We start from the raw sequence: 16,461 nt of genomic DNA, 5'->3' as shown, positions 1-16,461 counted from the left end.
ACAGGGAAATACAACACACTCACTGCAACATGACCCACGCTAAACAGACACAGAGGCTACAAGAGTCCAAAATTGATAAAATCCCAGATATTGTTTTTTGTTAAAAAAAATTCCCAATAATAGCCAGAAAAAAATAAACTTTTAACTAGAAACAAGCCCGAAACACACTGGAGACTCTTATTTTGTAATGACAGAATCTTACAATGCTTTATATTTAAGTATAAAAAGCCTATATATTCATCAGATGAGGTTTAAAGGGAAATAAGGTTTATTATTATTATTTTTCACAATATATGGAACGCTGTTAAAGCATTTATTTACCTAAGTTGGCATAACTGTCTCGTTATGTTCTTTCCATGTTTTTGATGCTTTTTGAGGAATATAGAATTTGTGTTTTTTATGTGAATTAGATGAGTAAGGAGCCCTGTTGCATAAATACAGTGCATCCGGAAAGTATTCACAGCGCTTCACTTTTTCCACATTTTGTTATGTTACAGCCTTATTCCAAAATGGATTAAATTCATTATTTTCCTCAACATTCTACAAACAATACCCCATAATGACAACGTGAAAGAAGTTTGTTTGAAATCTTTGCAAATTTATCAAAAATAAAAAACAAAAAAAATCACATGTACATAAGTATTCACAGCCTTTGCCATGACACTCAAAATTGAGCTCAGGTGCATCCTGTTTCCACTGATCATCCTTGAGATGTTTCTACAACTTGATTGGAGTCCACCTGTGGTAAATTCAGTTGATTGGACATGATTTGGAAAGGCATACACCTGTCTATATAAGGTCCCACAGTTAACAGTGCATGTCAGAGCACAAACCAAGCCATGAAGTTCACGGAATTGTCTGTAGACCTCCGAGACAGGATTGTATCGAGGCACAGATCTGGGGAAGGGTACAGAAAAATGTCTGCAGCATTGAAGGTCCCAATGAGCACAGTGGCCACCATCATCCATAAATGGAAGAAGTTTGGAACCACCAGGACTCTTCCTAGAGCTGGCCGCCTGGCCAAACTGAGCGATCGGGGGAGAAGGGCCTTAGTCAGGGAGGTGACCAAGAACCCGATGGTCACTCTGACAGAGCTCCAGCATTTCTCTGTGGAGAGAGGAGAACCTTCCAGAAGAACAACCATCTCTGCAGCACTCCACCAATCAGGCCTGTATGGTAGAGTGGCCAGACAGAAGCCACTCCTCAGTAAAAGGCACATGACAGCCCGCCTGAAGGACTCTCAGACCATGAGAAACAAAGATTGAACTCTTTGGCCTGAATGGCAAGCGTCATGTCTGGGGGAAACCAGGCACCACTCATCACCTGGCCAATACCATCCCTACAGTGAAGCATGGTGGTGGCAGCATCATGCTGTGGGGATGTTTTTCAGTGGCAGGAACTGGGAGACTAGTCAGGATTGAGGGAAAGATGAATGCAGCAATGTACAGAGACATCCTTGATGAAAACCTGCTCCAGAGCGCTCTGGACCTCAGACTGGGGCGAAGGTTCATCTTCCAACAGGACAACGACCCTAAGCACACAGCCAAGATAACAAAGGAGTGACAACATTCAACTCTGTGAATGTCCTTGAATGGCCCAGCCAGAGCCCAGACTTGAACCCGATTGAACATCTCTGGAGAGATCTGAAAATGGCTGTGCACCGATGCTCCCCATCCAACCTGATGGAGCTTGAGAGGTCCTGCAAAGAAGAATTTGAGAAACTGCCCAAAAATAGGTGTGTCAAGCTTGTAGCATCATACTCTAAAAGACTTGAGGCTGTAATTGGTGCCAAAGGTGCTTCAACAAAGTATTGAGCAAAGGCTGTGAATATTTATGTACATGTGATTTTGTTTCGTTTTTTATTTTTAATAAATTTGCAAAGATTTCAAACAAACTGCTTTCACGTTGTCATTATGGGGTATTATTTGTAGAATATTGAGGAAAATAATGAATTTAATCCATTTTAGAATAAGGCTGTAACATAACAAAATGTGGAAAAAGTGAAGCGCTGTGAATACTTTCCGGATGCACTGCATATGTCCTGTGTCTTTAGATTTTGCTATTTTGTATTTTGCTACGAGTATATTCCAATTGAACTCCCGAACCCAGCTTCTCTTTTTATAATGGATAATATAATGCAAGGTATAGTTATATAAATATGTGGAATAATGTACATTAAGAATAGCAGGTATATCATAAAATATGATGCATAACATTAAAAATAATATAAAAGAAGACACAGCCTCATGGTCTTTTCTTTATTCAATTATTGCATATTTGTATTGAATTCAGAATTTCTTGTGCATGGTGAGAAAAAGAGCAGCGTTACAAGAACACTTTGTGTAATTTCATCCTTGCAATAAAATAGCTGTGGGGTTCGGCAATTCTTTTGTCTACACTTGTAGTATAGTATGTATAGAGCTGTTTTATGCTATATTTTATACAAGCTTAGTCCAAACGAATTGCTGAACCTCACTGCTATTTTTAATGCCAGGATAATATAACAGACATAGTGATATACATATTAAATAATGTACATTAAGACAAAACACCAGATATATTATAATAAGAGGTATCAGCATATTACATAAATATTCTAAAAATGAATGTGTTTACAGCTTCTACAGTATATTATTTATTAACTGCATATTTGCATTGAATTCATGAGACAAGTAAAAGAGCACAGCACCTGTTTTTACCAGTTGATTAGTGCCACCAGCATGCTGGATTGAGCAGCAGCAGTGACTCTAGAAAAATTACAAAATGCTCTTGTCTCATTGGTTACTTAGTTTTCACCACAGTCCAAAGAAAGAAAAAAATAAGACCGAACTATTTGTTAGACCTGGTGTTAATATAGCCATGGGAATCCATTGTTCCTTTGTAAAAGGAATGAACATTCACCACGAAAATGTGGTCTTTTTTGTAAATAGGCTTTTACAGTCCATTCCTGATATACATTTTATGAGTACGTGCGATCCCTTGGAATCAAACCCATGACCTGGGTTTTTATTCACTTTGTGACATCACATCTTTAGCTTGCCATCTTTACTAAAGCATTTGTTTTCTTTGTTTCCCCTCTTTTCCTCTCTGTTCAGGAGGCCATCCAGTTAGACGGTGAGATCCTGTTTGCTGTGCTCAAGCGGGTGTCGCCTGTGGCCTACAGGCACCTGAAGAAGCATAAGATTGACCCTATCCTCTACATGACTGAATGGTTCATGTGTGCCTTCTCTAGAACGCTGCCCTGGTCCTCCGTCCTGCGTGTGTGGGACATGTTTTTCTGCGAAGGTGAGACTCACACAAACAACCACTTAGATACTGTATGCTCTTTGACGGTAGTTGACACCTCGCCCCTCTGTGGATGATAAACATTTTTTTAACGCTTCCATGGATGATTTGCACTTTGACTTGTCAAATCTATTTCAGATTGTGACACATTACTAACAGAAGCATAAAGGTTTAACACCATTATTTTTATTAAGAAGTCAGTTAAGGTTATTGTGTTTATGTCAACACCTTCACAAAGGCACATACTTTAGGTACTTGGTGACTAAAGTTTCTAAAGTTCTATTTTTGACACATTCCGTTTACACCTGGGGTTAACATTCACTTCAGGTGATCATAAGTGGACAGTGCTAAATACAGGTGCAAAATGTTTTGCCATCTGATTGCTCAAACCACATTCAGATGTAGTCGAGAAAACACGTGACCACATTGCTTTCGTAGTGTACACACTAATGCATTCTAATGCGTCCCGGACAACAGTGAAGGACTACTTATTTGCTTAACATCTTTCAACTTTGCCAGTTTAATATGGAAAACAACTATTACTATTTTATCTACATTTTTAGGTCGCCATGTCAAGTTAAAAATAGTTCAACTTTTGACATGCAGTGCAGCAGGTTAATGTCAGTTTTAGAACAATGGACCAATATGGGGGCGGGACATAAGCATCTAGAGGGTATTGACTGTGTATATTAGCAATAGTGTACGGCAGTTCATGCACCTATAAACACTCCTTTTATGTTGTATTTTGCATGAACACCCCTTTACTCTGTTTAATGTTGATGTGTGTTGTCTGTGTGTGATGTAGGTGTGAAGATCATCTTCCGTGTGGGTCTGGTGCTGCTGAAATGCATGCTGGGAACAAATGAGAAACTGAAATCGTGTCAGGGCCAGTATGAGACAATGGAGCTGCTCAGATCTATTGAGCCACGATACATGCTGGAGACTTTCCTAATGCAAGAGGTATCTCACACACACAAACTTAAACACCTATACTTGTGTGGACATGCCATATATTCATATTTTTCTTTATGAATTACAACGCCCTTGCCTTTATATTACCCCAGTTTTAAGTCGGTATAAGAGGTTTTTTTTATATTTATGAGGACAATTTCAGAAATTTGGCTCACACACTATTTAACTTGAGGTTGCTATCAAAGAAAATCTGTTGATATATACTAAACTAGTGATTCCCAGCGGGGGGTACACACACACACCAGGTGCTACGCAAGCAGGTTCCAGGGGATATGCGAAAATAATTGGATTTTGCTTTGTTGAACTTATGACACAATATGTATGACTTACAATAAAAACAAATAACAGGGATTAGGGCTGGGTACAAATATAGATTTTCTCATTAATCGAGATCTCGGAACGATCTCTGTATCCATTCCTAAAATCCCCAGATCGATCTTTTATTTTGTGAAGATCAGCTCCGAGATCCTTTCACTGCGTTTTGAGTTTGGTTTGACTCGTTCCGTGTAATGTGTGTTTAAAGACCAGATCCACGTAATCCATTTGTCATTGAATAATGTCTCTTAATATCCTTTCTTTCTTTACAGTCAGTTGTTGATCAAAAACAACAGAAATAGAAACATAATAATAAAGAACCTGTGCCACTCCACTCTCGTTTAAACTTGCTTAACCAAAACAAAAAGTGGAACTGCCGGTTTTCTTAAAGAGACAGTACCGTTTTAGCATTTGTTCTACATATCAGTGTAAATACTTGTAAATAGTACAAATTGTGCATGTAAACAATAATAATGCAGGCTTAACAATATATGTATATATAAGAAAAGAAAGGATATTAAAAGAGACAATGTCAATGACAGATGGATTGCGTGGATCTCGTCTTTGGACACAAATGCACGGAACAGGTCAAACCAAACTCAAAATGTAGTGAAAGTGCTGATCTTCGCATATTAAAAGATTGATCTTGGGATTTTAGGAATGGATATCGAGATTGTTCAAAGATCCCAATTAATTTATACAGTATACTGTATATTGTTTTGCCTATATGTTTGTTTACACATGTTAATATGCTGTCTACCAAATGACCAAATTGATGAAATACTAATGATAAAATAACATTTGTAAAATATATATATTATATATAATATTTAGCCTTTAGAACACAACTTTGGTTTTGTGTCGATGGAAGGGTACATTTACTGATGGTGTTGTGGCGGTGCTTAAGGCATAAAAGGTTGGGAAGTTCTGTACTAAACCAACAACAGCAGGACTGTTAAAGAAAAGACAGGAGGGCCTTGATACTATTTGTACAATTTGATTGACCATGAACCCCCAGAAAATGTGTCACTTAAAATTGTTAGAACACAAGTAAATTAAAATGATTAAGTATCTGTACAAATTTGTAAAAGACATACACTACCATTCAAAAGTTTAGAATCACTTCTAAATTTGAAAGAAAATGATCATTTTATTTACTAAGGATGCTTCAAATTGATCAAGAGTTACAGTAAATACATGTATAGTGTAGCAAATCACTATTTCTATTTAAATATATTCTTCAAACTTTCTGTTCATTCAAGAATCCGTCACTTGCAGCAATGACACCTTAGACATTCTAGCAGCCAGTTTATTAAGAGAAATCTGGGTGAAGCTTCCTCTCATGCTTTCTGTAACACCTCCCAAAGATGTACTGGTAATTGGTTTATCTGACACATCTCATGGACATTACTTGCAAACTATTCTAACAACAGCGCAACACCTCAAACTTAAAGGTATCCATCCATAAAACAAACTAGAGACTCTTGTAGAAGATGTACTTGTCTTCTAGTTGTCTCTCTCTCTCTCTCTCTCTCTCTCTCTCTCTCTCTCTCTGTCCTGGTTAGATGAGTTTGATATCTTCTTTTAAGACAGTAGTGCAATGTCCTTCGTCTCTCAAAAAAACAATAGACTGATGAATTACTTGAGAAATGTGTATTTTTTAGGCCATCCTTAAACCAAAATTTGACTTGATTTGTGTAAAGTGACTTGGAAGAAATGCAAATTTACTCAATACTGAAAACTGAAAAAGACACTATTGCAATGCCCAAATGTCATTACATATCACATCCGTTTTCAGCTGCTCTAATATTTAGAAAACATTCTTAAATTCCCTTATTAGCACATTTGAATGATTTCTTAAGGATTAGGTTACACAGTGTTTTCTTAGTGGACTGGAGTAATGACTGCTGAAAATGGGTTTTGTCATCACGGGTAAAAATGAGATTTTAAATTAAATAAAAATGTATAACAGTTATTTCAAACTGTAATAATATTTTGCAACATTAGTCATGTTTTTAGCTGTATTTTTTGATCAATTTAATGCATCCTTGGTAAATAGAAGCATCCATTTCTTGTCTATAGATGCATATTTTCTGTAAATATGGCTATTGTGTAATGTAAATGTTCATTTAATATGAGCAAGATTGTGGACATCTATTTGCTATAATTTAATTATATATAAATAATATATACAGTGCCTATAAAAAGTATTCACCCCCCTTTGGATGTTGTTATATTTTACTGTTTTTAAATAATAAATCATAGTGAAATTAATTTGGCTTTTTTGACACTGATCAACAGAAAAAGACTCTTTCATATCAAATTCAAAACACATTTCTACCAGTTAGTCTAAATTTATAACACATATTAAACACAAATTACTTGGTTGCATAAGTATTCACGTTAGCATTTAGTAGATGCACCTTTGGCAGCAATTACAGCCTTGAGCCTATGTGGATAGGTCTCTATCAGCTTGGCACATCTGGACACTGCAATTTTTCCCCAGTCTTCTCTGCAAAACTGCTCAAGCTCTGTCAGGTTGTGTGGGGATCGTGAGTGCACAGCCTTTTTCAAGTCCATCCACAGATTTTCAATTGGGTTGAGGTCTAGACTCTGACTCTGCCACTCCAGGACGTTAACATTGTTGTTTTAAAACCATTCTTGTGTAGCTTTGGCTGTATGCTTGGGATCGTTGTCTTGCTGGAAAACAAATCTTTTCCCAAGTCTCAGTTCTCTTGCAGACTGCTTAAGATTTTCCTCCAGGATTACCTTGTATTTTGCAGCATTCATTTTAGCCTCTACCTTTACAAGCCTTCCAGGGGCTGATGCAGAGAAGCATCCCCACAGCATGATGCTACTAACACCATGCTTCATGGTGGGGATTGTGTATTTTTGATTATTTGCTGTGTTTTGTCTTCATGGTGTTGTTTTTCCCAAGATACTGACTCACTAGTAAGTGGACCTTCCAGAGACAGGTGTATTTATACTAAAATCACTTAAAACACCTTGACTGTACATAGGTGATCTCCATTTAATTTATTGAGCGAATTCTAACATACAGATGCATGGACGTTGACTTAGATGTCATATTTTTACTGTGCATTATCACGCTGATAATCAATGGGTTCATCCAAAAGCTGAAAAATGTTGCTTTCAGAGGCTTTATATGGAGTTAGGATTAAAATAAGGTGCATTTTGAACATTTCAGAGACCAGTGCAGATAGAGAGCACACTGGAGGTTAAGTCATTCACTAAGTATGGAGCAAGGGTGCATCCTATTGCTTTCCTATGCAGCTAAGTGCATTCACTCCTAAAATCTGATTAAAAGTTCAGTTTCAGGCTGCAGATGATGTTTGAACCACTCAACATGTTTGACAGACATTGGACAATGTTAACCAGTACATAGATTCAGAATTTATAATGTATAATTTTATTTTAACATGGTTGGAAGTGGTTGGATTAGAGGTAGACTGATATATCAGTTTTACCGATTAATCAGTGCTGATAGGCTATAAAAAGCTTAATTTGGTAAATACTTAAATATAGAGCAATTTAACAGAGCCAAGTCTCTGTCATTTCAAAATAAGTGTCCCTTGTTTGTTTCAGGCTTAAGTTAAAAGTCCCACATCATGCATAAAATCTTAATTTTTGTTTTTGTTATTATTGGGATTTTGGTTGAACAATAAGGTGAATTTGGGATTTAATTAATTTTAGGCTCTTGTAGCATCTATGTCTGTGCCCATTATAGTATAGTCATTTTTAACATTCTTCAAATCGAATTTAAATACTTAAATAATCGGCTATCTGGATTTCTGACCACCTTTGTTATCGGTATTGGCAAGATCGGTCGACCTCTGGATCTGATGATGTTGGCCATTACTTTGAATCAGAATAAAGTCTTTAATGTCTCAAAAACATGAATAACCATCACTCCTGGAAACATAAACAATTTGATAAAAAAAAATCTCACTTTCTATCCACAATATGCCTGAGTCCCATGACGCTTTGCGGGCGATGTGGGTGGAACTTCTGGTTAAGCGTAAACAATCATTATGTTATGTACTAACGCAGCATTAAAAATGACAGAAACTTGAGAACAAATGATCACAGAATTATAGCGAGGCGATATTGTTCTTCCTCACCTATCTGTTAATGATTATGGGTTTCAGGATGATGGCCAAATATTGCAAATAGAAGCATTTTAGTTATTTTGTTGAGTCTTTATCCATCAATGGAAGAACCTGAGCAGACCAAGTTGAAAAGCGATATAGCCTATTAGCGCATTCACAGCTGTCAAGTTGGACATGTTTTGAGAACTGTAGATAATTATGTTTATTTTAAAGCATATATTGAGTCTAGTCAGAACCTGAAGAGTTTGTTATACTGAGATTATGTACTTACTGCAGATAAAGGGGAGGTCCAGACAGCAGGATGCTCATGTATTACAGGACTCAGGCGATGAGACTGTCATGCTGCTGTTTTTTGGATAAAATAAAATTATTTTGTGGGAGATTACTGTGTAGTAAGCTCAATCTAGTTTTATAATTGTTAGTTTATGTACATAATGTCTGTATCTAAATGCTATAACCTACATTAAATGTTTTAAGTGTTAACTAGATTTAATTTATTGTTCTTGTGTAGGAATTACGATGTATTAGCAGCCACACAATAAACTGTACCATAAAGAACTACATGCAATACAAACACTTATTTGGACATTATAAACATTGCACACAAAAGTTCAGTGTTCTCTGTAAAGCAACTATAAAACAGTATGTATTATTAAAAGCACTGTACAAATACATTTAATTGATACTGAATTAATGTCCACACTGTTTTCCAAATCACCATTTTCCCTTAAGGGAAGACAAGCACATTCTGCAAAGACACTCAAAAGAAAGTGAATTGCAGGCAGGAAAAAATGCAGGAAAGAGGAAAATCAGAATACATTTCATTTCAAACCTGATCCTTTTTATACTCAGTATAATAATGCCATTTCAAAACATGTGAAGCATTCAAAAAAAAAAAAAAAAAAGATGCTAAATAGAAATGGACAAATTCTCAACATTTTTAATGAACTTTCAGCACATGTACACACACCTGTTAGCACAATAATGCTATTGTTTATAAATAATTCATTGCACTCCGTTTCTGGTCGTCTATCGTAGCTGGACCATAATGGTAGATAATATAAGTAATCGCCGCTGTTGACTTCTTGCTAATAAAGTGAAAAGAGCACACAAACAAATTATTCCAAAGCTTTTTCAAACAGATGTTCCTAAGACAATCCTTCTGTAGGCAGCTGATGGAAGAAGCAGCATCTGGGACTGGAGCGCTGTGCTTTGCAAGTGGTTTCTGATCAAAACATTGCTGTTTTAGACAAAACTTTAGTTTCGCTTGATTATTAGGATAACCATTAACTGCACACAATGTCTGGGAAATTTTGAAGACATCTTACAACATTTAAAAAACAAGAATCTAACTGCATGACACGCAAGAAAGCAGTGACCGGCTACAAACAAAACACACTTCCGCTAACCATCTTGAAATTCCGCCCACCTTGCGAAATACAGTGGACTCGCTGAGAATGTTGTGGATAACTTGATATTATTTAAAATTTCACAACTTAGTCCCACTGTCCACATATGTGGACATGAATTTTTTGGAAAACTTTTTGCTCTAGATTTTTCTTTGTGTGTATGTTTATTAGGTTCTACTATTTACAAATCAAAAAGGGAAATGGAAAATGTACACTGCAGTCATGCTGGAGTCTCAGGAGGATAATAGAGTAATACATCTCTATAATAATAAAACAATCAAATGCAGGTTTTCTGTCTCACTCTCCCATTTCTACCGCCCTCTCAGGTCATTGAATTGCCCGTTTCTGAGCGAGACATCGAGAAGGAGCACATCTCACAACTGCGCCGCTGGAAGGAGACTCGTGGAGAGCTGCACTGTAAATCCCCACCCAGAATGCACGGCGCCAAAGCCATCATGGCTGCCGAGCCGCCCAGCCGCCAGGACCTAAAACAAAACCCCACAATCATCGTGGAGCTGCCACAGGCCTCAGAGAGCCAGACAGAGGAAGAGAAAAAGACAAAAAAGACAAAAAACGAGAAGAAAAAAGACACAAACAACATTTCGTCACCCCTTAATCCATACCCGTTACAGAGTGACAGCCCATCACCCGAATCACAGCACCTGCACAAAGACACACTTCTGCTGGGCTCCAATCAGAGTCTCAGTAGTGCAGAGCACGACACTTACCTATAAACAGTTTATGAGAAATTGGGAACCATGACTGTGCTTGTGCAAACCGTTGAATGTTTACTGACGGTGTTTTGAAGAGGGTCCCGCCTCCCCACTCTCAGGTCTTTGCATCACAGGGAGTTCATGACTTGACTGGACCAAAACAATACTTGTGGGAACAATCACATAGGACGAAATATTATACAGGAGAAAACCTTTCATTTTATTTACACCATGAAGTTTCCAAGTGTGTTTACATGATTTATGTGTTTGCGTATGTTTGGAATAGCCAAGACCAACTCTCAGATCTCCAAATAAATGTATATAAGCTGTGCTGGAGGCAGAACGTTCATATGGTTCCAAGTTCAGCCCTCAAAATATCACTATGTGATAATCAGGAAGAATTTAATCTGCTTGATCCTGTACAACACCTGAACCTTTTCTCATGCTGTTCAAACTAGACTTCTGGTTCCTGCTATTTAGTACAAAGGACAAACTGGGATACAAGTCTTCCTCAGGAAACCAAGTTGTACTTTAAAGGAATAGTTCACCCAAAAATGAACATTACTTTTGTCAATGGTAGTAGGGTAAGTTTGGCAGTATAAATCACCATTCACTTTCCTTGTGTTCATGAAAGAAAGAAAAATTCTGGGTCGGGAATTGTAACGACATGGGGTTAAATGGTGACAAAATTTTCATTTTTGGCTAAGCTATTCCTTTAAGTACATAACATATTTTTTAAATAGCTCTGAAATAAGTAGAAGATATTGTGTCTATACCTGGCAAGGAATTTGTTTTCTGTTTAACATTTTAATGTCGTGACTGCCCTCAATCCAATTACAGTTCACCTTCTTGACCACCAAGGGGCTCCATTGAGCTATTTTACACAGAATTGGGATCTGAAACAGGTCGCTGTTTATCACATGAGCAAATATTGCTGCTCTGTCACATTCTTTAGGTTTATGCTCTCTGACATCATTGGAATCTGTCCTCTTGTTTCAGAATGACTCTAATAATTATGTTTATGTAAAACAGAAACACGACAATGAAAGTACAGAATTCTGTTTTTCCCTCTTAAATGAAAGGCGTAGACGTGTATCCCCATGTTAAAAACATAAATCAATTTACACTTGGTGCAATATTGTCATAAAACATCAGAATTTAGCTCTTTGATAGTACATTTCCATTCCTTGCAAATGCGAGACACATTGCAGATATGCAGAATCAGTCTATGAGTTAAATTTTGGGAGAAATTTTACATTTAAAAAGGCCAATTAAAGGAACTCCCTGTCAAGACCAAGCTTAAAATCATAACAAATCCTGTGTGTATTCCTTGACAAGAGTGATTGTTTTGCTAATTTCTTTGAAATTTCCATCTCAATTAGCTAAAATTGAAGGGATTCTGTAGGGCAAAATCATTTGCCCTTTTGTTTTAGATGTCTAGGGATGTAAAAAGCATAGCCAAGGCAATTTTAACACTATACATTTTTATGTTGCATAGAGACATTTTATTCTCTTCTTGCTCTGGCTTCCTGTAAATACTGTTATTATAAAGATACATATATTTATGAACATTTATGGGAGGATTTGCAGTGTATGCACTAATTGGTGAGGTGTACGTTATTGCTGTAAGTCTTTGCTTTTTCTTTGTTTTAGGGCATTTTGGAAGGAAGTGATAATTTTGTCAGTGATGTCTAGCTCACATCAGATGTTAAGTCAGTTTGCATGCATGTTGTATGACAACTGCAGTAGCCCCAAAAAGTATTTGGACACTTAAACCACACTTAAAAATGGATGTCATTACATTAGATACAAGATGTCAGTCCAAGTGGCTTTAATTTTAAAGAAAGATAGCACACAAATTTAAATGTATATATTTTCAAGTGTCCAAATACCTTTTGGCTCCAAATTGAGGTTGAGAGGGCTTGTATGTTCAGTACAAAAACGATGGTGTAATAAAGTTATATTGCACGTTTAGTGAGTGATGTAAACCTATTCATGACAATTATAATATTTATTTTTTGAGTCACTGAAAGGAAAGTGCTAGTTACATTTCATCATTGTTTTTGGAGAATCAAACTTGCCCAAAGTCTGGTCTTTCCGTCAGAAAATATATTTGAATGTGGTCACTGTGTCAAAAAAAACAATTGTCTCTTTAAGAAGAACTAAAGTTGTTTTCAATTTTATTTTTCTAATTTTCCACACTCAAAAAATATGCCAATGATTTTTTTCAGGAAAATCCTGTTTTTCATGATTAAATTTGATACTCTTCCAATTTTATCTCTGTTTTTGCATTTACATGTTTCTTGAATTATTTTTTGCTCCTGTGATTACTAAGTCAGACAGGGTACGGAGGGAAGAAAGGGAAGAGAGAGAATGAATGAGGGATGAGGAGAGGTGAAAGGGGGTACTGTGGCAGTAGTGTCATGTGGACTGGACACCTGTTGTCCTCGCTTCTTCAGCTCTGCATAGATTTGCATGTCAAAGGTACTGGCGTGCTCCTCATCACTCCCCAGTGTTTCCCAGACCCCCACCCCACTCCTCCTGCCAGCGGATGTACCGGAGTGCTCCAACCCCATACTGACAAGTGCACTAGTCAAACCAAAAACTGGGGAGAGTTTGGTCTTAAATTGTCTTAATTTGTTTTATTTCATACTCCGTTTCAAATGAGAACAGAATGGTTTTCTAACAAACTTCAATGGTCCTTGGAATTTTTCATATAGTGGTCATTTGTCTTTTAGGAATGATATAAACAAGTCTGTTCTTGTGGGTAAATTCAGCTAAAATTGGTCTTTGATTTCCCAATTTCCAAACTGCCCCAGTGGCCAAAGCTAAAACAACAGTTTTACGCGCATGCATATTTAAGTAGTAATTACATGAATATACTCCTAACCAAACCCTAAACCTAACCCTAACAGTACTGATGAGTGCTTTTGAAACCTTAATGAATCTTTGTTTTGAACGTTTGCTTTTGAGCCCGTATTAAACTTACCAATTCACATAATTTCAGCAAACGATGTTTCGTTATACTAATTCAAAACTTTTAAAACTTTGCTGGTTTGAGGATAGGGGGCATTTGATCCTACAGTGAACCCCTGAATCAGTGGTTGTAACTGATCTGATGCCAAAGTAGTTGATTCAAAATTTCGTAAACTTCGCTTCTAAAAAAGTATGGAGATCAAATTATCTTGCTATCCGGAGATCAAAACGGATATGACATCAAAGTCAATTTTCTAGGCATTAACTTTTAGCAAAATTTGGGTGGAAAAGGAATTAGCACAGATTTTTCTTGTGCTCATGGTGTATAATCATGAATGTCATAATTAAAATGTATAAATTGACATAAAATTTACATTTAAGGTAACATTCATGTCTGTAGCATGAACACAATTTACACGTCAATCATTACCCCAACAAGAGTGCTGTTGTTCTGTATATCAGCATGACTGTTATTTGGCCATTGACATGAGGCTGCAGGCTAAAAACAGCACAATTGCAAGTGTAATACTGGTTTTTATTAACAATTGGTTAACAGTTCAACAAACAAACCATATTAAATAATCTACATTTCAGACAAAAATTTACGAGTTAGTTTGAAGACTTGTGCAGTGAAAATAGTTCCAAAAGAAGCCAAAGCATTAAGCACAACTCTTTGCACTGCTCTCATGCTCTAGTTTTGAACTATTAGTGTTTGTTTGTAACAAATCAGTGTATTTGAATGAATCTGTTAAGTGAACAAATTAGTTTCATTAACTTCCATTGTTTCAGTGGTGAACAACTGTGTTTTTTTACGAATCAGTTTAGTCAATGATTCAATGACTCACTCATAACATAAAAGACGCTCATTTGTCGCCACCTACTGGTGTATATATGTAATCTCCAGAAATGGTCACTGAATAAAGCAGAAAGTGAAATCTGTTTTTTAACAAATCAGTTGAGTCAGTGATTCAATGACTCACTTTTAACACAAAAGATGCTCATTTGTGACCACCTACTGGTGTAAATATGTAATCTCCAGAAATGGTCACTTAATAAAGCAGTGTATGAAATCTTTGTTTTTTAACAAATCAGCTAAATCAGTAATCGAATGACTCACTCATAACATAAAAGACGCTCATTTGTCATATTTATGTCCTACTGGCATAAATATGTAATCTCCAGAAATGGTCACTGAATAACGAAGAAAATGAAATCTCTGTGTTATTTTTTTTTTTTTTTTAACAAATCTTTTACATTTTTTAAAATATGTCAGTGATTGAATGACCCACTCTTAACATAAAAGAGGCTCATTGCAATCTCCAGAAATGGTCACTGAACGAATCAGTGAATGAAATTAAAACGAACGATGAATCAAAATTCCCACCACTATTTGGAAAGCCACACCTTAACAAACAGCACTAATTAATGAAGATAAGCTCTAAAGTAACAAATCTGACTTAGAAATAGAAAAGAGAGACTTTGACATATGAACAAATTTAAATCAACGATACAACACAAAATAGGGTACATTGCCGTAAATTTTTGTTGTCCTTCAGTTCAACTGTTGACAGTTACCACAGAGCCATGGGTGCCTTCCATTAACAAATAAGACCTATTCCCCCCTTACTTCACAGGTGCACTCACACACACACACACACACACACACACACACATTGCCATGTGGGATAGCATGACGGCTGCTGTCAAGGGGACATTCCTTTGGAAATCAATCTGGAGTTTGATTGCTGAGCACAGTGGAGAAAGCTCATAAACCACTGAGTAGGAAACTCTGCGATTATTAACTACAGCTCAAGACAAAAATGTCCCTCTCCTGCACGAGGTGAAGCGGACAACAGATTGAACAGAATGACTGCTTGAATTTATAATTTCTTCCTCCTTTTGTCATTTTTCCCCCCCCATTTTTTGTTCACCTCTTCTCCTCGGTCAGTGATACTCATTTCCTGTCCAACTCATTGTCAGTTTACAAAAAAACATCTTGTCATCTTACAGGAATAGTTCTCTCAAAAAAGTATCCTGTTACTTTTTCCATGGATTATAAAATGAGAATCACACAGCTCTATTAAACAGTACCTACAGTATACAATAGTTTAAAAGTGAACATGTCAATCAAACTACAAAAAACGCTCCCCTCCACTGCAGCTCTCAAATCCTTTTGTTTTTTTCAGTATAGTTCAGCCTTATATCATCATTATTCATAGGTATTCATATGTAATATTTAAACACATGTTTTTGTATGTTTGAAAATATGCTGAAACGTACAATATGGATGTACTGACAGCATCTTAAATGTAAAAAAAAATAAGTATTTATAGCTTTAGAAATATAAAAATTAGGACGTTTGATTTGATGTGTTAATTTAATGTGATTAGTTAAATAAAAATAACATGTTAAAAAATGTACCAATTTAATCATGTCCCCGGACTGTAATAAAGAATATTCCTACTATTGGAGCAATTCACGCTTGAAGTACCACCTATTTTCAGCAGGGGCCAGTAAACGAAACTCCAGCTGTTTAGGAAACACGCAGCTGTACAGACAATGAACTAAACTTAGGCTTGCTTGACACTAGCGATAGCAAAGATAAGAACGCGTTCTTGGGTTAAAACACAGCTGGATGGAGCTCAATTCCGAAACTACTTT

At 36.5% G+C, this 16,461-nt stretch overlaps 1 protein-coding gene across 1 annotated transcript in view; it reads left to right on the top strand.

Annotated features, from left to right (window-relative positions):
- The window catches only part of LOC127433464 (TBC1 domain family member 10A-like), a 29,951-nt gene extending 16,850 nt beyond the window's left edge, over positions 1-13,101 (top strand). Inside the window, exons 7-9 of the mRNA XM_051685404.1 lie at positions 3,096-3,285; positions 4,091-4,245; positions 10,438-13,101. Coding sequence (XP_051541364.1) covers positions 3,096-3,285; positions 4,091-4,245; positions 10,438-10,845 — 753 coding nt within the window. The 3' untranslated portion in view covers positions 10,846-13,101. The remainder of the gene's footprint in view (positions 1-3,095; positions 3,286-4,090; positions 4,246-10,437) is intronic.
- Positions 13,102-16,461: the final 3,360 nt, after the last annotated feature.

Source organism: Myxocyprinus asiaticus, chromosome 43 (genome assembly GCF_019703515.2).
Source record: "Myxocyprinus asiaticus isolate MX2 ecotype Aquarium Trade chromosome 43, UBuf_Myxa_2, whole genome shotgun sequence".
NCBI lineage: Eukaryota > Metazoa > Chordata > Actinopteri > Cypriniformes > Catostomidae > Myxocyprinus > Myxocyprinus asiaticus.
This window is presented reverse-complemented; position numbering and strand designations above follow the sequence as displayed.